At 45.6% G+C, this 25,941-nt stretch overlaps 1 protein-coding gene across 20 annotated transcripts in view; it reads left to right on the top strand.

The window, feature by feature from the left end:
* Positions 1-25,941, top strand: part of IFT122 (intraflagellar transport 122) — a 78,050-nt gene that overhangs the window by 1,899 nt on the left and 50,210 nt on the right. For 19 of the 20 annotated variants that reach the window (XR_009565968.1, XR_009565967.1, XM_060308588.1 and 16 more), the window contains exons 2-8: positions 4,603-4,669; positions 6,048-6,132; positions 10,098-10,176; positions 12,933-13,009; positions 15,152-15,218; positions 16,098-16,244; positions 19,861-19,936. Coding sequence is in view for 18 of the 20 variants with exons in the window: in XM_060308588.1 (XP_060164571.1) it covers positions 4,603-4,669; positions 6,048-6,132; positions 10,098-10,176; positions 12,933-13,009; positions 15,152-15,218; positions 16,098-16,244; positions 19,861-19,936 (598 nt within the window). In the remaining 2 variants the exon portion in view is untranslated. Of the gene's footprint in view, positions 1-4,602; positions 4,670-6,047; positions 6,133-10,097; positions 10,177-12,932; positions 13,010-15,151; positions 15,219-16,097; positions 16,245-17,275; positions 17,453-19,860; positions 19,937-25,941 lie in introns of all 20 variants that reach the window. The other variant, XM_030840959.2, reaches the window with a different exon arrangement.

Here is a 25,941-nt window from a genome sequence, read left to right as displayed (position 1 = left end):
TCTGTAAAAAAAAAAAAATTATATATATATATATATATATATATATATATATACAAAATAAAATACCATATGGGCCAAACAAAACGTTTGCTGGCCAAATATAGCCTGATTGGCTCCCAGTTTTCACCCCCTGGCATAGGATTTTGTTTATTCTTCTTTTGTGGTACTTAGAGTCTGTCTAGTGCAAGAGTTTATGGGAAACTGTTGATCCCAGAAGTCTATGAACCCCTTAAAAGCAATGGCTATGTCTTACTCATTTCCAAGGCTTATTCTAGAGCCTAGACAGTGTTTGTTGTGATTATTTCATGGATAGAGGTATTCATGAATGAATGAAGAGGTGAGTGAATGAATGATGAATGGTTATTTAGGTTTTGGCCCATTACAGCTATTCTAGTGTAGGGGCTTTAGGGGTTCTAGGGACCAGCAATACTGATGGCAGCTACATATGCAAGCTGATAGCCCAGAATGAGACAAAACAAAAAACTATAAAAATAAATAGTAGAACTCCAAAATCCCAGATGTCAAAGATTCTTCCTCCACACTGAAACAGCTCCGCCTGCTGGTCTGCTCTTTTGCTTCCGTCTAACCTTCATGTAGCAGCAGGAATTCTCTTTTTTGAGTCCTGTTGCTGTGTGATCCGTTACTCCACCTCTCATCAACCCAGAGTGACTCCCCATTACCTTCCATGTCAGATTGTGCACCTAATTAGGTGGTCCTTCCCCTGCCCCACCCTGCCCCCTTTTGCTAAGATTTAAATTTATGCTTTTCAGTTCAGCTGTAAACTCCATTTTCCTGTCCAAAGGCCCTTCCCAAATGTTCTCTTATTCTTCTCTGAGCTCCTCCTTTTCTCTCTTCAAAGCAGTGCTCTAGATTCTTCTCAACCATGATGCCTTATTCCAGGCAGGCTGCCATCTGCTCTGCCCCTCATCCACAGCAGCTGTGGGCCAGACTGTTTACATGCCTTATCTTGTTTAATCTCCACAGCAGCCTTTGAGATTGGAATTGTTACCCCATTTACAGATGAAGAAACTGAGACTTAATGAGGGAACAATTTGCTTAAGATTCAAATCAAGTAAGTGGGGGCTGGATCAGGTTGTGCAGGATTTGGAGAGGCACCTTGAGACTTCAGTTGACAGTGGGGTGGGCACAGAGTTGGCAAGGGACAGTTTGCAGGACCCACCCTCTGTCTCTCTGCAATGGAATCTGACAATGTCCGTTTTTCTTAAAAGGGGGCAAGTGGGGAGAGAGAGCCATCCTACCGTACTGTCTGCAGACGGGTGAGCTCCCCAGCCCTGGAAGTGTTCAAGCAGAGGCTGGATCCATCAATAGGGAGTTCCTGCCCTGGTAGGGGAGTTGGGCTATATGACAGGGTCTAGGGCCTTTCCCAATAGTTTGGGAAAGTTTCTGTGGTCTTATGATGTAATTAAAGCCCAAGGGGTTCAAGATAAAAATCTTGTCAGTTTGTCAGTTATACTCATTTTGTGTCTAGGACAATGCCATGTACTGTGGGTCCACAAATGTCTAAAATAGGGTCATTACCCTGAAATTGCATATGACTGTAATTAAGGGGATAAGATAGTATCTGAAACAGTGTAAATACAGAAGATTATATAACTCTTAAGTTGAATTGTACAGATTCTAAGTACAATAAGAATTTGGATTGGGGTAAATCAGACATGTATGTTATACTTTAGAAAAGCAAACTTCAAGAAATGCAGAGAAAATGAATTTTCACATCTGAAAGGAAGGTAGCTAAAGACTTGGCTCAAGTGAGATGCTTAGAAATGATTTGCTAATAATTCAGCCCAAAATGATCCTAGTGAAGAAGAAGCCACACGGGAACCACTTTGATGGGCTCAGATATGTACAAGGCAGGAAGGGAGCCACACGACCAAGAGGACTGTGGAAGAGAGGTGCAGACCCCTCCCAAACCTCGTGCCTCCCAGCTCCCCACAGGAGGTGGTGCTTGTGTACCCTGCGAGGCGGGAGGGCAGCTCCCTAGCCTTGCTGTGTAGGTGAGGACCACAGCTCAGGCCGGAGGTCAGCCCTTCTGGCCCCAGCTCCACCCGCTTTCCCCTCTCCCGCCCTGCTTCTCTGCAGAGTGTGAAATGCACCCAGTACGTTGTCCCCTAGGTTCTGAGAAAGAAAGCCTGAGAGACGGGAAGGCTCAGGTCTGTTACCACATAACAGCAAGGAAGCTGAAGGACTCAGGGTTTGTGTTTGCTTCTGTCACGAGGGATGCCCAACTGGAGAGGGGTAGCAATCGCTGTGTTCCAGCTTCTCCATCAGCCAGCTGTATGACAGCAGACAGATGACTTGCCTGTGTACTTCAGTTTCCTCATCAGTAAAAATGGGCCAATAATGCCTGGCCTGTCTGAGGCATTATGTTAGCATAAGGTCAAATGAGATCATGTAAATTTACCCTCTTGAACAACTCTTAACTCTTGAATATATGTGAAGAATTATTTTTATTAAAGGAAGGTTCTGAGGTCAATGGAGCCTATATAAGAACTCTGAATTCTATGTGTGATGCCTTGAGTAGATGATAACACTTTTTTTTTTCCTGCTGATGAAACATGGAGACTCTTGCTAATTATTTTGTCAACTATGGCATATGCAAATAATAATTATAATGGAGGCCACACGCGTAGTGGTTAGAGCTTGGGCTGCAGAGTGAGACTGCTTGCGCTTGAATTCTGCCTCCACCTCTACTCAGTAGCAGTTTATTTTCAGGCAAGTTAGTTAACTTCTCTGTGCCTTAGTTTTCTCATCTGCAAAAGAGATATAAGGTTGTTGTGAAAGTTGAGTTAATACATGTAAAGCATTTAAACTGTACTTTGCACACGTAAATAAATGTGCTTAATAAATATTAGTCACTGTTGTTAAAGTATTGAGGGTGGCATAGATTTGTTATACTTGACAGTAATTCAGGAGAGTGGAAGGCCATATAGCACAGACTGTAAAGTCAGACCTGAGTTAAAATTCTGGCCCTTTCACTTGCTGTGTGATGTTGGGCAAGATACTTGACCTCTCTGAACTGTGGTGTCCTCAACCACAAAATTGAGTAGTAATTCTTACCTCATAGAATGCTTGTGAGGACAGAATAAAATAATGCATTTGAAGAGCTCAGCATTGGGTGTCTGTGGTAAATGCTCCAAGTAGTTACCAGGGTGTGGTTTTTTTTTGGCCGCACCGCGCGCGTGGCTTTTGGGATCTTATTTCCCTGACCAGGGATCAAGCCCGCGCCTTCGGCAGTGAAATTGTGGAGTCTTAACCCCTGGACCGCCAGGGAATACTCCAGGGTGTATATTTTTCGATCACTCACAGGTGCCAGGTTAATTTATCCCATGCTCAACTTTTACAATAGGCCATCTTGGCAGTGCTGTCTGACACACTCTTACTAGGGTCACCTGAACTAATGAAACCCTCTGCCTGGGGGCATTTGAGAATCTTTGTAATAAGGCTCCAGCCTGTTTTTTCCAGCCTTATCGCTCCCTATTGCCTTGCACATAGCCAAATGTTTCAGTCAAATTAGATTATTTAGATATTTGCTATTCCCACTGTCTTGTCTTTGCTTGTTCTGTTTTCTGTGCCTGAAATGCTGCGCCTACCCAGTCTCCTCCTGCATGTCTCAGAAGCCCTACCTTTTTCACATATTGTTTTCTTCATGAAGCTTTATCTGATCCTCTCCAAATCAGAACACTGTGTCCACTCCTTGGAATCCTACAATATATGCTTTAATGTGTCTCCTAAAGCCTCTATCACAGTATTATTCTATATTTCATCCAGTCTAAGAGGTCACTGATTGTAAAATACAATTATTTTACATACGACTAAGAAAGCAAAAAATGCTGCCAGTTAAACTGACACATCATCAATTATAAGACACATCCCAAAATTAGAAATGTTCAAATGTGAAAAAAACGTGTGCTTTACAATTGATGACGTGATTCTTTGTGGGTGTCTGAGCATCCATCACCTTTCCTCAGGATGGTAATTTCCTTGAGGGCAGGGAGGGTCTGTGATTTACTCATCTTGCATCTCTTAGCTCCTAGCACCTAAGAGGCACTTGGTAAGTATCTGATTAATTGGAAAGAGTAATGTTGTTTTTTTTTGCCTGTGCCTCACGGCATGTGGAACTTCCCCACCCAGGGATCGAACCCGTACCCCCTGCATTGGAAGCATGGAGTCTTAACCACTGGACCACCAGGGAAGTCCAGTAATGATATTTTAATAAATGACCAACTTTTTCAGAGACCTGTGGATTTGCTAGCCCTCACACGTTCTCTCAGTTTGTGTAGTCTTCATGGTATTATTAGATGAGGTAGTGCCCTCCACTGTTTACTCTTTGAATCATGTCTGGCGTCTGGCTTCTGGACAGGTGGAAATTGGGACACAACAGCTAACTGCCAAGTGAATTGTGATCGAAGGTGTGGTAGTTGAATGGAATTTGCAACCAAATGCAATTCTTAGCTATTATTTTTCTCCCTCAGACACAATCAGTGCTTCGTAATGGAAATAAAGTTTGCTTTCCCGGCCATTAGCAGACCTCATCATTTTGGTTCCTAATTGTCCTTTTGTCTTGTCTTGTCTCCCGTTTAGTGTATATGACCTCGCATTTAAGCCCGACGGAACCCAACTGATTTTGGCTGCAGGAAACAGATTACTGGTAGGATTTTGTCTGAGTTTCCTTTTTAAGTGCTTTTTTTCCTCTGCCTCTTGTAAGTGCTCTGAAATTTGACCCTTTTTTTAAGATAAAAAAGGCAAGGTGGAAAAACCAGTCATTATTTTTTAATTTTTTTTATTTTTTTATTTTTTTTATTTTTTTTTTCCAGTCATTATTTTTTAATAGGGAAGGAAATGGGCTACTTAAAACAGGTAGGTAAACTGTCTATCAGATAGGAACCTGTGAACAATACCTCCTTTGGAGTCATTAATCTTTCCCTTTTTACTTTGAGACACCCACGAAAGAGTTCAAAATAATTTAAATGCCTTTGAAAGTGAGCCTTTGTCAGTTCATATTTTGTCCCCCTGAAGAATTCAAACAACAGGCCTGAAGGGGCTCCCTCTGTGAGAAGCCAGATAGCCTGGCCCCAGCTTTTAGGCACTGGCCTTCCTAAACAATTCCATATGGATGCTGTCCTATTTTTCATATTTTCAAAGAACGTAAGCTGCCTCTGGAACCTGTCCCAGTGTATAAAAGTAATTTTCAGAGAACTCTTTATGTTTGACCTAAAACCCTTTGCATGATCTCCTCTTCCTCCTGCGTAAGTCCGCTTCCTCTTGCTCTGTTGTCTCGAGATATGCAGACGGCCTGATCTCCATTCTGTGCATGGTAACTACATAATCTGAAAAGCCGCGGGTAAATTGTTCTGCAGACTTCTTCTGTCCAGGGTAAACAATCCAAATCCTTTTAGGTTTTTCCCATAGGTTATCTTCTCCAACGCTGACCATTTCTGGAGGGTTTTGCTTTTATTTCTCAGATGGTGTGTTTTTTAAATCTCCACATATTTGTACATGTTACACAGCTATAAAATCGTAAGTGCACGTTACAGATGGGTTTTATAACACTCCCTACAATTTGCAAACCCAGAGTTCAGGCCTGTGACTTCCAACTCTTCGTAGCAAGTATGAAACATCTCTCTGTGATGTTGGTAGTAGGGCAGGGCTACACTGGCATTTAACCATGCTCTAGCTGGGCTCTTTGTGCTGGCTCTATTAGGGAGGGCCTAGCTTGTTTGGTCATATATCCAAATACATGCAAGGGGAGTGAACTGTGTAGAGAAGTTTCACAGAGTGAAGTTTTGTTTCTCGAGCATTAATGGCACATTTCCGGCCGTGTAATGGGCAGAATCAGAGCCTCTCCTTGGGTTTCCCAACTTTAAGTCACATTCTTTCTGGTTTCTTGGTTCAGTTTTTACTTGGTGCAAATTTAGAATATTGACAAATGTGTTGTTTTGACAACAAAAATAGCAGCAGCAACTTGCAGGGGTTCTGACTACTGGACGCCACGCGGGTAATCTGTACTTTTGTCTCTTTTTTGCCAGGTTTACGACACGTCTGATGGCACCTTACTTCAGCCCCTAAAGGGACACAAAGATACTGTATACTGTGTGGCATATGCGAAGGATGGTAAGAGGCTGCTCTGGATTTAGCGTCTCTAATGGCCTCACAGCCACTCATTTCTCTCCTTGGCTGCGCCTTCGTCGTGTTGAGTGAGCTCAAGTACAGCTTGCAGTTTCGGAAGATAGTTAGTCTCTTAGACTTCAGTTCAGTCATTCGATTCAATTCAGTCATTCAAGTATTTATTGAGGCCCATCTGTGTGTCAGGCGTTGTTCTAGCTGCTTGAGATACTTCAGAGAGCAAAACAAAGATCCCTGCCCTTATGGGGCTTTTATCTATGTGGGGGGGGGTGTGGGGGAAGGAGAGAGAGTATGAGGGAAGGCATACAATAAACGTGGTAAATAAGTAAATTGAACAGTACGGCGGAAGGTGGTGTTAGGAAGAAGAAAAAGTAGGACAGAATAAGGGGGATTGAGAGTGCTGAGTGGGCAGGGCATTGTGTACAGTGTTGAACAGGGTAGTCATGGTGGCTCATTGAGATGGGGACAGGCAAGCAAAGACTTGAAGGTGGGGAGGCAGGGAAATAATGACTGAGCATCTGGGAAAAGAGAGCTCCTCACAGAGGGAAGAGCCATTGCAGAGGCCCTCAGGTGGGGTGTGCCTTTCTGGGGCTGGGGCAGAGAGAATCGGTGGGGAGCAATAGGGGAAGAGGGTAGAGAGGTAGCAGGTGTGGGCTGGCTGGATTCTGTTGGCTGTCGTAGAACTTTGGCTTTGATTCTCACTGAAAACGGGGAACCACTAAAGAGTTCTGAGCAGAGGAGAAATCTGATTGGATTTATATTTTAAAAGGATCCCTCCAGATGCTGTACCCCAAACAGCCTGCAAGGGCTGAGGGTTGGGCAGAAAGACGAGTGAAGAAGCGTCAGCCACTGGTGATGGCAGCTCAGACCCCTGTAGGAGCAGAGAAAGTGGGGAGCAGTGGTCAGAGTCTGGATACAGTTGGAAGGTGGAGCCAGTAGGATTGCCTGACAGAATGTGGGGCGTGAAGAAAGGAGTCGGGGGTGACTCCATGGTTTTTGACCTGAATGACTGAAAGGATGGAGTTGCCCTCCACTGAGATAGGGAAGGCTGCAGGCCGAGAAACTTACAGCAGGAGATCCGGAGTTCAGTTTCAGACGTGTTGAGTTTGAGGAAAGTTGACGCTGTAGAGGTGGGGGCGGAATTGCTGGAGCAGAGTTGCTGAGTGGGAAGAGGAGAGGGGATCCAGGGCAGAGGTGAGCATGGTGGGAAGTGGAGGATGTCACTGCAAGTGCTGGCAGCGGGGGCATGTCGTAGTAGGAGTCTAACAGAATTCTCTTCCGTTTTTTCAGTGAAATAGGAAGCAGCAACATCTGAGAGTGAGGATGGGGAAGGAGGTGTCCGAGAGTTGAGGCAAAAGAAAAAAGAGTACAACACCACCTAGTTGAGGGGCTGAGTGAATGGCCCCGGGAGGTATAGTGAGACCCTAGCTACACGAAGGGCCCACCCAAAGCTGGTGGTCATGAATTGAAAGTGAGATCAGTGGTGCGATTGTGTCTTTTTCTCCATCACTTTAAGCTGCACAGATACAGGGACAGAGGAGGTGGAGAGTTGGATTTAACCAGAGTGGTAGGTTTACAAGCACCTCTGAAGATGCAGTGAGAGGGCAAGGGCAGAGGATGTATGCAAAGGAATGATTATATACATTGACCTTGAGTAATGAGGGGTGAGCACCCTTGTTGCTGAGTAATGAGGGGTGAGAGGACCACAAGGGGTGAGGGAGGTTCTAGTGGGGTTGAAGAGTCATTGGCGTTAGGGCACCAGGTGGGGTGAGAAAGAGGAGAGGTGGTGGTCACATCGGCTGCGTGAAACTGACGTTGAGAGTTAAAAGTAAATCCGTGCTACGCACAGCATAGCATCAATGGGAAGAGCATGGACTTTGGGATGAGACAGCTCCAACCCGAAAAGCTCTGTGAGTCTGCGGTGGTTATTGACCCTGTCTGAGTCTCGATTTCCTCATGTGTCAAGTGGATATAGGATTAGAGGTGGCCCTCTGTGACCACTGCCGAGAAGTCGCAGAATCGATGGTACAGTGCTTAAATGAACCATGGAGATCATTCAGGCTCCAGGTTTTTAACTTCTTTTAGATGACAGACCTCTTTGAGAATCTGATGAAAGCTATAGACCCCTCTCTAGAAAAATGCACCTGCTTCATGTATACACACAATTTGGGGCACACAGTGTTAGTCTGATCTAGCCCAGTCTCTTCACGTTACACCTACATAAAGATTTAGAGAAGTCACACGACTGGCGGAGGTCATACGGCGAGGTAGTGGCAAAGACAACGCTAGTTCTTGCCTGGTAGTCAGCAGCCCTGTGCCACGGTAGTCATATTTTTTTATGTGCGTGTTTGAGTTTAATTTCAGAGTAGTACTGTGGGGAGACCTGTGAGGCCTCAGAGTTTATAAGCCTAGGGCATCTTTGGCCTGCAGCACCATCAAGGCCCTTGAGGATCTTAGAGTGAGACCTGCCATCAGGGGCATTTGTCCGCGTTTTGCATAGTCCTGCCACACACATCTTCACGTTTGATCTCCCAGCAGCCCTCTGAAGGAGGCAGGGAAGGGATCGCAGCTCCTCTCACGGATCAGAAAACAGGCTTGGAGCGATTACGGGTGACGGTGGCAGAGCTGGGCCTGACCTGGATCCTCTGACTGCAGAGCCCTTGTTCTTTCTGGTGTATCATGCTGCCCCTCATGACACTCATGTAATGATAAGGAAGTCTTTTCCCCTTCGATCTAGAAGTGAGGATACACTGAATTTGGTTTTGCTCTTTAAAAAATGATGATTTTGCTTGTTTCCGATTTCCCCCTTAAATTGAATAAGTATTTAATGAGCAACTATGACACAAAGGTATATTAAGAGCTAGTTTTTCTTCAAGGAAAGCCATACAAGGCAATGTAAGGAAATAATAATAATAGCTACTTTTGTTTAGCATTCATTCTAGGCCAGGCACAGACCTAAGCACTTTAATCTCATTTAATCTTCACAACAACTATGAGGTAAATACTGTTGTTGCGTCCACTTTTCACATGAGGAAATGAAGGCCTAGAGATGTTCAGTAGCTTGTTCCTGGTCCTGCAGCTGGTGGGTGACGTCGCTGGGGATTCCAGCTCTGACTCTGAGCCCTTAGTCCACACTCTTCCTCACCTGCTGCCTGCCAGTGTAAGGGAGCAGTGACAGAAATAATAAATAAGAGCAGCTTCTATTATTTAGTATTTGCAGCAGTGTCACATGGCCCAAGCAGTGTGAAAATGAAAATCTCATCTGTCACTCTTTTGCTTAAAGCCTTTCTTTGGGATAGAGAGCAGGATCTTACTGTGGCCCCGAAGCCCCTAGAGATCCCTCCCCCACCCACCTCACCCTTTGCCCTTGATGTTCTATGCTGGCTGCCTCTCAGCTCCTCACACATGCAGGTTTTTCCTGCCTCAGGGCCTTTGCACATCTGTTTGACCCATATGGATAGGTCTCTCTCCTCTCGTTGCACCTGGCTAAGCTTTGCTCAACCTTTAGGTCTCAATGAAAGATACCATTCTCACAGAAACCTCTCTCACCAAAATTGGGTCCTCAGGTATTCTCTTTTATAGGGCCTGCTTTTTTTTCTCACTACGTCGTATTTGAATTGGATTAATTTAATTTAATGCCTACTTTTCCCACCAGACAAACTCTATGAAGGTAGACAGCATGTATGTTTTAATCACTACTTGATTCTGAGCACAGAAAATGATGCTGGCATGTGATAGGCCCTCAGTACATCTTTGTTAGTGCCAGGCAGAGCAGGATATGAGCTCAAACTTCCTGACTCCAAAGTACTGCCACTCAGTACAGATAAGAAGAAGGGGTAGAGAAGCAACTGACACATACTAGGGACCTTAAAGAAGTCGTTTTCTAAGAAATACTCTGCAAAATGCTGGCCTAAATGAATGTGAAAATTTATTCTTTTTAAAAACACTTTTAGGCAAGCGCTTTGCTTCTGGATCAGCTGACAAAAGTGTTATTATCTGGACGTCAAAACTGGAAGGCATTCTGAAGTACACGTAAGTAACTGTTTAGGTTTACGGTATTATTAGTTTGCCTCTTACTGAGCTACTGTAGCAAAAGGCCCTTAGCAAAGCTATCAGGAAGGACTTTTTTCTCTGCAGTTGAACTTCAAGTGAAGTTGTGGGGTTGTGCGCTGGGAGGGTTGGGGAATGAGTAAGTGAGGGAACAGTTCTTGAGCACTGCTGGCTTGGCCAGCACTGGGCTAGGTGTTTTCGTGTAGCTCAGTTTAGTTAATCTGATATCGCACATTCCACCCCACCCTGACCTGTCCTTTTGCAAGAGCCTCACATCCAGCCACCGTTGACACCCTGAGACTTGGGGTCAGTGTGCTCCAGGCCCCTCTCAGTGCAGAGGCTCTCCTCCTCTTCTTCCCCATCCCTCCGCCTGGTTAACCCCTACTCACTCTGCACATCTCAGATGTTGCTTCTGTGAAGCCTTTCCTGCCCCTGGAGCCTTGATTGGGTCTCCTTCATGGTGCTTCTCACAGCTGTAGTTTTTTTTTTTTCTTTTGGCCGTAACGTGTGGCATGTGGGATCTTAGTTCCCCGACCAGGGACTGAACCTGTGCCCCGAGCAGTGGGAGCATGGAGTCTTAACCACTGGACAGCCAGGGAAGTCCCTAACGGCTGTAGTTTTACACTTATTCTGGTGGCTGATTGATATCTCCCATCAGCCTGTAAGCTCCATGAGGGCAGACACTGCGTCTGTTTTGCTCATGCTGTGTCACTGGTGCCTAGTGCAATGCCTGGCCTGTAGTAGGTACTCAACAAATGATCGTTTTTCTTTCTTTTTCTTTTTAAATTATTTATTTATTTATTTATTTATTTATTTATTTATTTATTTATGGCTGTGTTGCGTCTTCGTTTCTGTGCGAGGGCTTTCTCTAGTTGCGGCAAGTGGGGGCCACCCTTCATCGTGGTGCGTGGGCCTCTCACTATCGCAGCCTCTCTTGTTGCGGAGTACAGGCTCCAGACACGCAGGCTCAGTAATTGTGGCTCACAGGCCTAGTTGCTCCGCGGCATGTGGGATCTTCCCAGACCAGGGCTCGAACCCTTGTCCCCTGCATTGGCAGGCAGATTCTCAACCACTGCACCACCAGGGAAGCCCGTTTTTCTTTTTAATTGTGGTAAAATACACATAACATCATCCTAAGCATTTTTAAGTGTACAGTGCGGTAGTGCTAAGTACATCCATGTTGTCGTGCAGCCAGTCTCCAGGACTATTTTTCATCTTGCAAAACTGAAGCTCCACACCCATTAAGCAGCCACTTCCATTCCCCTTCCCCAGCCCTAGGCACCACCATTCTACTTTCTGTCTCTATGAATTTGACTACTCTGGGTACCGTATATAAGTGGAATCCTATGGTGTTTGTCCTTTTGTAACTGGTTTATTTCACTGAGCATAATGTCCTCAAGGTTCCTGTGTCAGAACTCCCTTACATTTTAATGCTGAATAATATTCTGGTGTATGTACAGAGCATATTTTGTTTATCCATTCATCTGTTGTTGACGGACATTTGGGTTACTTCCACCTCTTGGCTATTCAGAATAATGCTGCTGTGAACACCGATGTGCAAATCAACAAATCAATATTTGAATGAATGAATAAATGAATGAATGAATGAGGTTGTAAGTAAAGTATTACCCAGAAGTGGAGGAATAAAACTCAGGTTGAGGGACTTCCCTGGTGGCACAGTGGTTAAGAATCCACCTGCCAATGCAGGGGACATGGGTTTGAGCCCTGGTCCGGGAAGATCCCACATGCCGCAGAGCAACTAAGCCCGTGTGCCACAACTACTGAGCCTGCACGCCAGAGCCCATGAGCCACAACTGCTGAGCCCGCGTGCCACAACTAGTGAAGCCTGTGTGCCTAGAGCCCGTGCTCCACAACAAGAGAAGCCACTGTGATGAGAAGCCCGCGCACCGCAACAAAGAGTAGCCCCCATTCACTGCAACTAGAGAAAGCCTGTGTGCAGCAACAAAGACCCAGTACAGCCAAAAATAAAAATTAATTAATTAATTAATTAAAAACAAAAAACAGGGCTTCCCTGGTGGCGCAGTGGTTGAGAGTCCGCCTGCCAATGCAGGGGACACGAGTTCGTGCCCCGGTCCGGGAAGATCCCACATGCCGCGGAGCGGCTGGGCCCGTGAGCCATGGCCGCTGAGCCTGCGCGTCTGGAGCCTGTGCTCCGCAACAGGAGAGGCCACAACAGTGAGAGGCCCGCGTACCGCAAAAAAACAAACAAACAAAAAAAAACAACTCAGGCTGAGATGCCCCGTGTGGTACATGACTCACTCAGCTTTCATTGTTATCTCAGATGTTTCCAGATATTGGTCTAGTATTTTCATTGTACCTCCATCCTGTATTAATGAATGTATTTCCAGGCCTCCACAAAGCAATAAGTGTTAGGGCTGTTAATATGGCACTTCTTATGCACCTGGCGCTAGGCGAGGTGGTTTACATCATGCTCTTACTAGCTGGCACACCAGAGGTGTGCAGCACACTAGTCTTGGAGGAGGTGGCATTTAAGCTAGGCCAGTCTGATGCGTGGGTAATGTTTGAGAGAGGAAAATAGTGGGTGGGGGGTAGCTCAGGAGGGGAGAACTCATCCCTGTGCTTTTAATTGGTCACTTGCATCAGAGTTCACGGTGTGGAGTCAGAGAGGCTGTGGACCCATCATTAAAATCTTGAGCTGTAGCCACTGAAGCATTTGTGGTTTGCTGCATAATCATCTACATTTGTTTACTTCCTAGGCACAATGATTCTATCCAGTGTGTCTCCTACAACCCTGTTACCCACCAGCTGGCGTCCTGTTCCTCCAGTGACTTTGGTAGGTTCTGATTCCCAGTGTCTTGTCTGGGAATAACTGAAAATTGGCAGAAAGTGCTGAAATCTATCCAGAATGTGGTGGTTTTGTCCTGAGAGAGTTAATGCCTTTCTACCCGCCGTCAATGGCTGAAGGGAGGCTGGCACTTGTTCTTTAAATTGTGTAGAAACCAAGAGAGTGAGTGATGGCACTGAGTCTGGTAAGAAGTCTGGGAGACAGCGGGAAGGGCCCTGGGAGGGAGATAGTGAGAGAGATGGGAGAGCACAGGCGTTAAGTTGGTGTTGCCACCTCTGGGAAGCCTTCCCCGCCCCACCCTGGCAGGGACAGTTCAGTTGTCCCCACTTCCGGGTCCCCCAGCGTCCGTGTATGTGTGGAAAGCTTCACTGTGCTTCTTGTGCGGCGTGTCCCCATTAGTTGTTTAGTGGCTGTGGCTGTCCTTCCTGAGGGGCTGAATGCCCCGAGGAGTTCACCCACCCCACAAACGGCACTGGTGTAGTCCTGGCGCAGAGGAGAAGCAGTGAGACGTCAGCGAAGAGGCAGGAACGCGAGCAGAGGCTTGCATGTTCTCTTTTCAAGGTCGATTCTGGCTTACAGCTCATAAGTTCCGTCTTCCTTGCTAAGAGATAGTGGTTACAACAGAACAGCCATTGTTGAAGTCAAGGAGCGAGAGATCTAATCCCTTTCAGTTTCCTCCTGATCTAAGATGAATGCATCCCCCAGTCCATCCACTGATACAATTCTGAGGTTCCAAAGAGAGAATGTAATTGAAAGCATGTTGTATAAATAAAAGGGGAAGGGACTGTCATTCATTAAAAATTTAGCATTTTCTCCATGTGAGGCATTGGTCTGGGTGCTTACTTTTGGGGTGAAAAAGACAAAATAGAATTCCTGCCCTCAAAGAGCTTGTGGTTGGGGGCAGGTAGGGAGGAAGAATTTGTAAAAATATATTATTAAGGAATAATATTTGTTGAATGTTTGTGATATGCTAGGCACTGTCCTGAGAGTTGAAACAAATTCCTGTGTGAGCTCTGTGACGACCCCTGAGGTCAGGTATTATTCTCATCCCCACTCCACTGAGGAACAGAACTTGAGCTTAGAGTGGTCCAGTGACTCACTTGAGGTCACCCAGCGGGTAAGGGATGGACCCAGGCCTTGGACCTAGGCCATGTGATTGCATCTAGAGTCTGCTCTGGTCAGTGCTGCCTCAGGGGCCTGGAGGGTGTGGTTTCCTCCAGCAGCAGGCTCTGAGGGGGCCTCGGTGGACCACAGGTAAGGTGTGCATAGGCTGAAATGCCGGGGGAGGCATTCTGGGCAGGGGAGAGGGGAAGCACATTGTTTGATGTTGCACCTTGCTGTGTAAATGCGTTTCTGCCCTAGGGTTACTTCCTTGGCCGTGCTTCATGGCTCAGGCAAAGAGTAGAATTTGCTTTTGTTACCCAGACCTACACCTGTTGTGGGCCACTGAGTCACTGGCAGGAGGGAGCAAGCCGAAGGTGACCAGTGTGCCAGGGACATGGCACAGCCCAGATAGGGTCAGGAGAGACTGGATTTTCAGAAAGCGTCATTCATTACTTTGAATGCTAAGTTGTACTCTGGTTGCAGTGTAATAATTACGAACAGTGAAGTTGCCATTTCTTTGACTTAAACTCCTGAAAAGTTGGCTATCAATTCACCAATATATCTTCCTCTCTTTTTTCTTTTGAAATAATTATAGATTCACAGTAAGTTGCAAAGATAGTTGAGAGGTCTTATGTACCCTTCTTCCTGTTTCCCCAATGGATACATCTTATGTAACTGTTGTACGGTATCAAAATCAGGAGGTGGGGCCTGGCACAATGTGTGTACATAGTTCTGTCATTTTATCCCCTGTGTAGATTACCATCACCACAAAGATACTCCTTTACCCTCATCTCCCCCATCTCCTGTTAGCACTAACCCCTTGTACCTGGTAACCATTCATCTGTTCCCCATCTTTATATAAGATGGAATCATATAGCATATGACCTTTTGAGACTGGCTTTTTAAACTCGGCATAAAACCCTGGAGATCCATCTAAATTGTAGTGTGTATCAATAGTTTGTTCCTTTTTGTTGCTGAGTAATGTTCCAACGAACCTCTCTTCTTTTATATTATTTTGTGTTGAAGGCTTATGGTCTCCTGAACAGAAGTCTGTCTCTAAGCACAAATCTAGCAGCAAGATCACCTGCTGCAGGTAAGTTAAGGGCAGCTCTGAAGGTAGTTTTTTGTTCCCCGCTCTCCAAACAGACTCTCAAAGTCTGGTTAGTTCACACAGTAGAGAAGGTCTTGTGCTACCTAGTTGGTTTGGGCCCCATGTTTCCTCTTTTCCTCAGGTTGCTTTTGTGCAGTTGTCCAGCAGCAGGCCTCCCCAGCCTCAAGCTGTGCTCAGGGGAGGCTCTGGGGACCTGAGGCTGTCCTGGTGCAGGCGGCACGTGCGCTGGAGAAAGCTCGGGCTTTGATATTAGATCTGGATTCGAATCCACATTCAGTGGCTGACAGGCTCTGTGACCTCAGGAGGTTCCTTATTTGACAAATGGGGATTAAGATGCTGACTTGATGGGGCTGTTGTGAAATGTACACGAGCTAATGAGTTTAAAGCAAGCAGCGCGGTGCCTGCACGTGGTAGACGCTCTCAAATGGTGGCTGGTCTTGCTGCGCAGCTTCTGAGTGTAGCCTTTCTTTCCATTCAGCATTTGTTAGGCACCTGTTCTAGAGGCTAGCAACAACCAAGACGCAGATTCTGTTCTTCAGGTGCACTGGAAGTGGGAGGAGGTTGAAATGGCGAGCGGGGAATGGAGGCTGACCCCGCAATGCAGGCAAAGCTGAGGGCCGTCGTGGCAGTGCAGACAGAGACTATGGGCACCAAGAAGGTGCTCCTGCCTTCACATCTCACCCTCCACTCCAGGAAGAAATGGGACTCTCAGTTTGGCCCTCTGATTTTTACATCAGGGTCAGGATGAGCCCAGCCATTGCTGCCTCATCAGATTGTTTCAACCAAGGTATCATCCTTGCAACTTTGACTTTCTCTGTGTTCCTTTCCCCTCCCCATGCCCATTGTTGGTTGTTTGAACAGCTGGACAAATGACGGTCAGTACCTGGCTCTGGGGATGTTCAGCGGGGTCATCAGCATACGGAACAGAAACGGGGAGGAGAAGGTGAAGATTGAGCGGCCAGGGGGCTCCCTCTCCCCGCTGTGGTCCATCTGCTGGAGCCCTTCAAGGTGACCGCACAGCTGTGCTCCTCCTAGGACGGAAACTCTGTGGAGAAGGCCTTCTCAGCGGGCTGAGTTCTTTCCCCCGAGGGCTCCATGATTCAGAGGCTTCTCACCCCATTTGACTGATCTGTTTTGGAACCTATTCCATGTGAATGGAATTTTTAAAGAGCCCATCTTGAGTTTTGGAATGAATCCCAGAAATTTAGCTGAGCAGATGAGCTATCTAGACCAGCTCAGTGTGTGTGTGCGTGAGAGAGAGAGGGAGAGAGAGTATGTACGCATGTGACACAGGAGAGCCATTTCCTTAGGAATCGAGAGCTCACCTCTCTGCTGTGGCTTTATTTTGGTCTTTTCCACCTTTCAGTTCTTCCCTCCAAGTCTGAGCAGAAGATGTGCTTTTTCATGAGCCTTTTTTACTTTTTCATGAGCCTATTTTGCTGCCCTTGTCAAAAAAACATCAAAATTAAGTATAAATGTCCCCAAAGCCTATAATTGCACAAACAGTTGGCATCTACCTTCTCTAACCTTACACACGTTTTCCTTACTGTGCTCATGTGACTTTGATGGTGGACTAATAGCTTTACATCCTCTTTGTATAATTCTGTGATATTATTAAACCACCAATATCCCCCACAGAGTCCTCTGAAGGTAAAGAACTTAATGTTTACCAGCCCAATGTCATTTTACAGGTGGTGCCTACTTGATTTAGAAGGTAGTTTAATTTCATTGCTTTTCTTACATCAGATTATTATGCTTCTTCCTGAATCATTTTGTCCAGCCCAGGGCTGTACCATGTATGTCTAATGCCTTCAGAGGCCATTAGCCTACCCCAGAGTTCCTGCTGTTTGATTTTTGTGGCCACAGATGACTTTGTGGCTTCAGGGTACCATTTTTAATTCATGAGAAGCAGCACACCCAGTGTACCTGGTTGCTGTCCTCTTCCGGGCGGGGTTCAGGGGCTCCTTGACAGGTTTTGAAATTAAGCTTTAGTGTAGTTCTAGGCAACGTGATTGTGAACAACCACTTACTGTCTGCAGCCGATGGGAGAGTTTCTGGATGAACAGAGAGAACGAGGATGCCGAGGAAGTCATTGTCAACAGATATTTTCAGGAAATCCCTTCCACTCTGAAGTCAGCAGTGTACAGTAGTCAGGGTAGTGAGGCAGAGGAGGAAGAGCCAGAGGAAGAGGACGACAGTCCCAGGGACGACAACTTGTGAGTGTGTCCCGAGGAGCGAGAACCCTCCTTGGAAGGGTCCAGCCCCCAGCGTAGACCTGCTGGGGCAGGTGCTGCTCCGAAGCTCCTTTCTAAAAGGGACCGGGGGCGGGGGTGTTGCTGGTTAAAGCTCCTCCAGCAAGGGGGACACTCCCTCAAAACTTGTGAGTTATAAAATTCTTCTTTGAGAGACTTGAGGAAATACTGAAAAGTCTAAGGGAGAAAGTTTGACTTTTCTATAAAACCCCATCCCCTGAGGAAACCACTGTTAGCATTTTAGTGTATTTCCTCTCAGGCTTTTAGTGTATTCATATAATGAACCAAATCATATCGTACTTCCTTTTTTTCCACTTAACATCATAGAGTGCACTTTTTCCGGTAACATTAGCGGTCCTTTGAGAAACATGATTTTTAGTGCCTGCCTCGTGTGCCCTTGGCATGGCCGCCCAGGAGTTCAGTGAACGCTTCTTCTCTTACCGTGCACTTTCTTAGCCTGTTTCCACGCCGCACCTCACCTTGTATTTGCTAGGACACGTATCAGAGAGGAGGCCCCCATCTTACCCGCAGTCCTCACACCAAATCCTCGCTGTCCAGCTGTCCTTCCTTCTCTTCAGTCGAGGTTACCTGTAGGGAAAACACTGCAGGCTGGAGTGCAGGAGCCAGGATATTCTGATTGGGCAAAAGTGATCGAACTTAGGACTTTTCAAACTGTGTTCTGTGGTGCCTGGGGTTCCTTGGAAAAAGAAGGTGGGAGGGGCTTCCCTGGTGGCGCAGTGGTTGAGAGTCCGCCTGCTGACACAGGGGACACGGGTTTGTGCCCCGGTCCGGGAAGATCCCACATGCCGCGAAGCGGCTGGGCCCGTGAGCCATGGCCGCTGAGCCTGCGCGTCCGCAACGGGAGAGGCCACGACAGTGAGAGGCCCGCGTACTGCAAAAAAAAAAAAAAAAAGAAGGTGGGAGGTGGGGGACAAGGAAGGGAGGAAAGGGTGGGTTTCAGGTCCCTATCTGTGCTTCAGCCAGAGCAGACCCTTTAATTGTTAGCACAAGTGTTTGTTTTGCTAAGGAGTCCCACTGCCAGGGGGAGAAAAGGGGAAAAGAAGGTTGAAAACCACCCATCCAGCTTGTGGGGCTGAACCCGGCCCAGAGCTGTATGTGGTCTCCCCAAGAGGGCTCACTGTAGCCTGGGCCTCTGGATGTGTTTGGATTTCAGTGCCATTCACACAGAGTTCACCTGTGGGTCCGCTCCATCCCTCTCCATCTTTGTCTTTTTTCCCTTAGTTACAAATTAGTGCTATTTTGCCACTCTTGGCTGGGTTTTGCAGATAGGGCTGCACCATGCTTTGCCTGCATATCTCATGGTGCTGCCAGATGACCGCAAGGCCCTGGGCTCAAAAAGCTGGAATTAGTAAAGAAAGAGGAGGCAACATTAGGTGGATTAAGTCCAGGACTCAAGGGCTGGGAATGTCTCTCTCTTGAATCAGATTCCTGAGTAGCCCGATCCCCAGCCTTAGCTGAGGAGGTTTCTCCTGTGCTGGTCCTACAGCCCCAGTTCCTAGACACTGATCCTGATAGGCACTCAGTTTCAAAGACAGTTGTTGGTCTTTTTTTTTTTTTAAATTCGATCCAGTCAACCTTTTCACCTGTGCAAAAACCCCAACTGTGAGAGAACCTAGTTTTAGGTGTTAATTTCCCGCTTGAGGAGAGGCAAGCCAAGTTCCCCTCTGGCCATTAAAAAAATCAGACGATCCATGCCTTCCCAGTGCAGAAGACATATCTCTCCACCATCTCCCCATGTTTTTTTTTTTGCGGTACACGGGCCTCTCACTGTTGTGGCCTCTCCCGTTGCAGAGCACAGGCTCCGGACGCGCAGGCTCAGCGGCCATGGCTCACAGGCCCAGCCGCTCCGCGGCATGTGGGATCTTCCTAGACCGGGGCATGAACCCATGTCCCCTGCATCGGCAGGCGGACTCTCAACCACTGCGCCACCAGGGATGTCCTCCCCATGTTTTATAGTGTGTAAGAGAGAAGCACTCTTGGATCTGCAACCTTGCTGTTTCTTAGCTTTGCTCCTAGGAAACTGAAATGAGAGGTTTCACCTCTTCATTGTGGCAGTGTCTTGGCACCACGAGCACCTGAGTGGTGGGGCATTCAGTGAAATAACAGATACCGGGAGGGCTGAATCTCACCTGGTCCCTTCCCATTGGACTGATTGATGGGTAGGCCCACATTACAACTTTTGGCCTCTGTACTCTTGTCCAACATTTGGCAATCTGACAGCCTGGCCAGGGCTTTCTTTTTCCTGTTGTTTGTTAAACTCTCAGGCTACACTGAGATGTAGATGCTGATGAGGGCTACACTCCTGAGCAGGCCATGGCCCCACGTAACCTTTTTTGTCTTCTGTTGATTAGAGAGGAACATAATGACATCCTGGCTGTAGCTGATTGGGGACAGAAACTTTCCTTCTACCAGCTGAGTGGAAAACAGGTATGTAGCTCTATACAAGCCCGATGGGAGAAACAGTTTCGGTCATGCCTGTTTTAGTGTATTTTCATGTTTGGAGATTGTATTAATAATAATTGTACATTATTTTTGTTAGCTCCTGTTTATTGAGCATTTACTGTGATACCAGCTTCGGTGCTCAGTGCTATGCATACTTTATTTCATTTAATTCTTACAAAACCTTTTGAAGTAGGTACTTTGATCAACTTTTCAGAAATGAGTAGATAATACTTAGAGCAGTGAAATAAATATCACGTCCAAGGTCTCGCACTGCTAGTAAATGATGGCACCTGGGATTGAAACGCAGCTTGGTCTGTAAGGTCTTGGTTCTAGTCATGACCCTACCTTCCTGTATTTGACTTATTCACCTTGTGAACAGTTATGAGCAGCCACTAGGCCAGCCCTTCACCTATTAGGAGCTGCTGACATAGCGCTGTGTAAGTCATTGCCTCTGCTCTGCGAGAGCTCACAGGCTGGTGGGGATAGCCAGCAGTCCCCGTGCAGTGTGATCCATGGCATGAGAGAGAATTGTACAGATAGATAGCTATAGGGACACAAAAAAAGATGGCAGCACTGCTTGGTGGAGACCGGAGATTTTGTAGAGGTGAGCTTTGAGCAGGCCAAGCAGGAGCTCGCTAGGCAGAGGACAATGGGAATGGCGTTTCAGGCAGAGGAAATAGCATCTGCAAAGGCAGGGAAGAATGAAAATATGTGACAGTTCAGGCGACAGTGATTTGTTTAGGGTGACTGGATCCCCAGACTTGTGGACAAAGATGGAGCTAGAAAGGAAGATGGGGACATGACTGTAAAGGACCTGACTAGTGAGAATAAGGAGTTTGAACATCATCTACTGTAAGTATTCAGGAGCCATAGATCCAGGGAGGGAGTGACGTGGTCAGATTCCCATTTCAGAAGATTTCCTTGTTTCTGTGGAGGGTGGATTAAGGTAGACAGAGCCTGGTAGTAGGAAAATCTGTTAGTAGGCAGAAGACACTGAGGATTAGAGCGAAGGTAGTGGGGGTGGCTTGAACCGCATACAAGCAGGTGAGAATTACAGCCTGTTCAATGGAGCCTTTGTTTAACAACATCCTTACTCCTCAAAAAATGTCGTGCTAGAAGGGAAGGGTATCAGCTATGTGTAGCCTACCTTTGGGGCCGTTTCTTCTACCTCATCTTACTGTTGGTCATTTCTTTTATAATTAAGTAAAGAAAAAATAAGGAGTGTTTTCTCAGTTTCCCATGGCTGATTTCCCCAAACCCTCATTTTTATCATCTTGCATCTAGCCCTGGCCCTATCTATTCTTCCACTTAATGTGTGTACATCATCATTCAACAAATATTTATTGCGTATCTACTGTGTAGTGGACATCGGGTGTGGGTATTGGAAGTTCATGGGAACAAAAATCCACACTACACAGGGAAGGAATGGGGTCTCGTTGCTATAGTGACCACAAAGAAGAGCTCAACGTGGGGGCCAGGCCATGGGAGATATCTTGCATGTATGCAGCTCCAGAGCTCATGTTGTGGCCCTGAGTTTTTGAATGATAAGCAACCTCATTCTGCTGAGATAACTTGTTTGGGACAGTAAAATTGTTTCCTCAGTGGCTAAATGTCTTCTAAATCTGGGAAGATTTAGAATTAAATATACAGTGATGAAGTAGATCAAATCTATACTTTTGTGTTAGGCTTAGGTATAATGTGTACTTTTGGCATTTTAAGTGTTTGTAATGTTTAAGGGGATCTGGCTTAATAATGACAATAGCTAACATTTATTGAGTTTCAGGCATTGTATAAACTCTTTATAACGTTAATTCTTTTAATCTTTATAACAACTCTATGAGGTAGATACTATTATCACCGCTTTACATCTAAGAAAATTGAGGCACAGAGAGGTTCAGTAATTACCCAAAGACACACAGTTTAGTTAATGGTCAAGCCTGGATTGGAACCCAGGCAGACTGGTACTAGAATCCCTATTAGAATCTCTATCAGATTTGTCTTATGATGACCATTTAAAAGACATAATCTAGTAATCAATTTTATTCTTCCAGGTTTTTTTTGACCATGCTGCACAGCTTGCAGGATCTTAGTTCCCCGAGCAGGGATTGAACTCAGGCCCATGGCAGTGGAAGCGAACTCCCTTATTCTTCCAATTTTAAATTGAAAGATAAAAGAAATTTTTATTAAGTACCTAAGCAATATTGGAATGTTAAAGAGATTTATTATATTTTCTGGCTTGGGGTTGTGGGGGAGGTCACTGAGCTTCTTGATTCTGTACATCTATGTCTTTATTATTTCACCAAATATAGAAAATTTTTTGGTTATTATTTCTTCAAATAACTTTTCTTCCCCATTCTCTCCTGTCCTTCTGGGACTCCAGTTATACATGTTAGACCTTTTGATATTGTTCTCCAGGTCATGGAGGCCCTGTTCATTTTTTAAATCTTTTTTTTCCCCTCTGATCTTGAGATTGGAGGATTTCTGTTTCTCAGTCTTCAACTTCACTGACTCTTCTGTCATCTGTAATATTTCTCTTAAGCCCATCCAGTGAATTTTTGTTTCAGTTATTGTATTTTTCAGCTCTAGAATTTCTATTTAGCTCTTCTTTCATATTTGTTCATTCATTACAAGTATATTTTCCTTTATATTCTTGACCATAGTTATAATGGCTTTTTTTTTCTTTTTTTTGGCTGTGCCACATGATATGCGGGATATTTGTTCCCTTACCAGGGATCGAACCCGTGCCTCCAACTGCAGTGGAAGCTCGGAGCCCTAACCACTGGACCGCCAGGGAATTCCCTAAAATAGCTATTTTTATTTATTTTTATTTATTTATTTATTTATTTTTTTGCGGTACGCAGGCCTCTCACTGTTGTGGCCTCTCCCGTTGCGGAGCACAGGCTCCGGACGCGCAGGCTCAGTGGCCATGGCTCACAGGCCCAGCCGCTCCGCGGCATGTGGGATCTTCTTGGACCGGGGCACGAACCCATGTCCCCTGCATCGGCAGGCGGACTCTCAACCACTGTGCCACCAGGGAAGCCCTAAAATAGCTATTTTTAAATTCTCATCTGCTAATTCTAAATTCTGAATCATCTTGGGGTCAGTCTCTATTGGTTGTCTTTTCTCTTGAATATGGTTCACACTTTTCTGCTTTTTGGAATTTTGGGTTATATTCTGAACATTGTGAATGATACAGCATAGGGAACATCTGTCATGTTCCTCTTAAGATTATTGTGTAGTTTGTTTTTTTTCTTTTCCTTAAGCAGGTAGTTAACTTTGCTGAACTCAGCATTTAAATTGTACCTTTCCTGTGTGGGCAGCAGCTGGAGTGTCTCTTCAGCCTTTGCTAGGCTGCTTGGCATCTGCCCCACACGTGGCGTGTGTAGTTCAAGGGGCTCCAGATATTCAGCAGTGTATGTGCAGGATTGGGGCTCCCCCTCTGCATCTGTCTCTTTTCTGGGATTTCCTGCCTCAATTGCAAGCTGCTGTGGTCGCTCCAAGTTCTGTGCTCATCCATCAGGTCACTGACAGTGCCTGCCCTCAGGCAAAAAGCCATTAAAAAAATGAGAAACTCACCTAATGCCATTCCCTTCTTCCAGATGCATTTGTGTCTTACGTCTCTTTCTGCTTCTGGTTGCTCTCCACTGCCTCCAGGTGGTTGTAGTTTGTAGCTGGTCCAGAGTTTACAGTTGTTACCTGTAGGAGAGTTGGTCCAGTGGCAACTAGTGAGCATTACCAGAAGCTGCACGCCTTCCGTGCCATGACTCATGCGATTTTTTAGTTTTCTCATTAGAGCTACTATCATTATGTAAGTACGAGGGGAACTTTTGATTATTAGGCATTTGAAATTCTTAAAAAGGAAAATTGAATATATTAAGTTAATAATCGCAGTTTAAATTAGGTTAAGGAAATTAACTAAGTTGTAAATGAGACTAAGGGATTTTATGGTCTGTTCAAAATTGAATTCCGTAAAGTTTAATGAAAGACTCCTTTTCAGTTGGTTGCTTATTTTTTAAATTTATTTATTTTTATTTTTGGCTGCGTTGGGTCTTTGTTGCTGGGCGCGGGCTTTTCTCTAGTTGCGGCGAGCGGGGGCTATTCTTCGTTGTGGTGCGTGGGCTTCTCATTGTGGTGGCTTCCCCCGTTGCAGAGCACGGGCTCCAGGCATGCAGGCTTCAGTAGTTGTGGCACGTGGGCACAGCAGTTGTGGCTCGCAGGCTCCAGAGCGCAGGCTCAGCAGTTGTGGCACACGGGCTTAGCTGCTCCGCGGCATGTGGGATCCTCCCGGAGCAGGGCTCGAATCCGTGTCCCCAGCATTGGCAGGCGGATTCCTAACCACTGCGCCACCAGGGAAGCCCTGGTTGCTTATTTTTACTAGGTTTATAAATAGGAAAATATTTGTAAGTTGAACAAAACTTAAGGAGAAACAAGGATTTTAGAGTTATTTCTATAGTAAAGTGATTATTAGTTTAATAATGATAATAAAAAATAGTCTTTTGTCACAGAAGTCACACTCAGGGGCAGCAGAGGACCCGGGTGACAGTGAGGAGCGTGGACTTTAGTGGGGAGACATCAGGTTAAATGTGCAATTACAGAGCAGTGAGAGAAGTGCTGTGGGAGAGGCCAGCACAGGGAGATGGGTCTTAATTAGGCCTTGGATGGGCAGGGAGACTGGGGGATGCTTCCTGGAGGAGATGACACCTGGCAGAGAAGAAGAGGGAAAGGGCACTCTTGGCCAGGGCTGGGGTGGTGTGGAGAATGGCACGTATGTCATGTCATCATGGAGGATTGAAAGAGCATGGGCCACTCAGGAAACTAGAAAAAATTCATTTTGGCTGAGAGAAGGATCTTGGGAACAGAGCTCAGGAGCTTGACCTTCATTCTGAAAGCAGAGGGGGCGCCATCAGAAGTGAAACGATAGTGCACAGAGTGGGAGAGAAGTTTTACAAATTGCTTATCTGATAAGGGACTTGCATCTAGAATATGTAAAAACTCCTACAACTCAATAATAAGACAACCTAATTAAAAAATGGGAAAGGGATCTGAATAGACGTTTCTTCAAGCAGGATATACTTGTGGCCAGTAAGCACATGAAAAGATGTTCAACATCATTAGGTACCAGGGAAATGCAAGTCAAATTCACAATGAGACACCAGTTCACACCCAGTAGGATGGAGAAATTGGAGCCCTTATATACTACTGATATGAATGTAAAATGGTACAGCCAGCCACTTTTAAAAAGTCTGGTAGTTCCTAAAATGTTAAACATGAAGTTACTGTATGACCCAGCAATTCTACTCCTAGGTATGTGTATCTAAGAAAGATGAAAACATATGTCTACACAAAAAATTTGTACACAAATATTTGTATCAGCATTATTCATAATAGCCAAAAATAGGGAGAACCCAAATGTCCATCAACTGCTGAATGGATAAATAAAATGGGGAATATCCATACAATGGAATATTATCCAGCAATGGAAAGGGATGAAGTACTGATACATTCTACAGCAAGGGTGAACCAGTCATGAAAGGTCCCATATTTTATGATTCCATTTATATGAAATGTCCAAAATAGGCAAATCTATAGACACGAAGTAGATTAGTGGTTGCCTGGGCGTGGAAAGAGGAGGGAATGGGGATTGACTGCTAACAGGTACAGGGTTTCTTTCTGGGGTGTTGGAAATGTTCCAAAATTAGTGATGATGGTTGCACAACTCCAAATATATTAAAAGCCGATGAATTGTACACTTTAAGTGGGTGAATTGTATGGTATGTGAAATTCCTCAATAAGGTTGTTATAAAGAGAAGTTAGTTTTTAGAAAATTGAATGGACTTAGTCTTGTGAAATACAAAAAAAGAAAGGAAAGAAGGGAGGGAGGGAGGAAAGAAAAGGAAGAAGAAAAGAAGCTGAGGGGAGTCCTGAACCCTAGTAAAGGCTATGTGCGGAGGAAGGCCTATGGGAGAAAGACCATCTCAGGTGCAGGTTGG

Source organism: Globicephala melas, chromosome 11, assembly GCF_963455315.2.
Source record: "Globicephala melas chromosome 11, mGloMel1.2, whole genome shotgun sequence".
NCBI classification, from domain to species: domain Eukaryota; kingdom Metazoa; phylum Chordata; class Mammalia; order Artiodactyla; family Delphinidae; genus Globicephala; species Globicephala melas.
The sequence above is the reverse complement of the archived record's forward strand: the minus strand, read 5'-3'. Positions and strand labels throughout refer to the sequence as shown.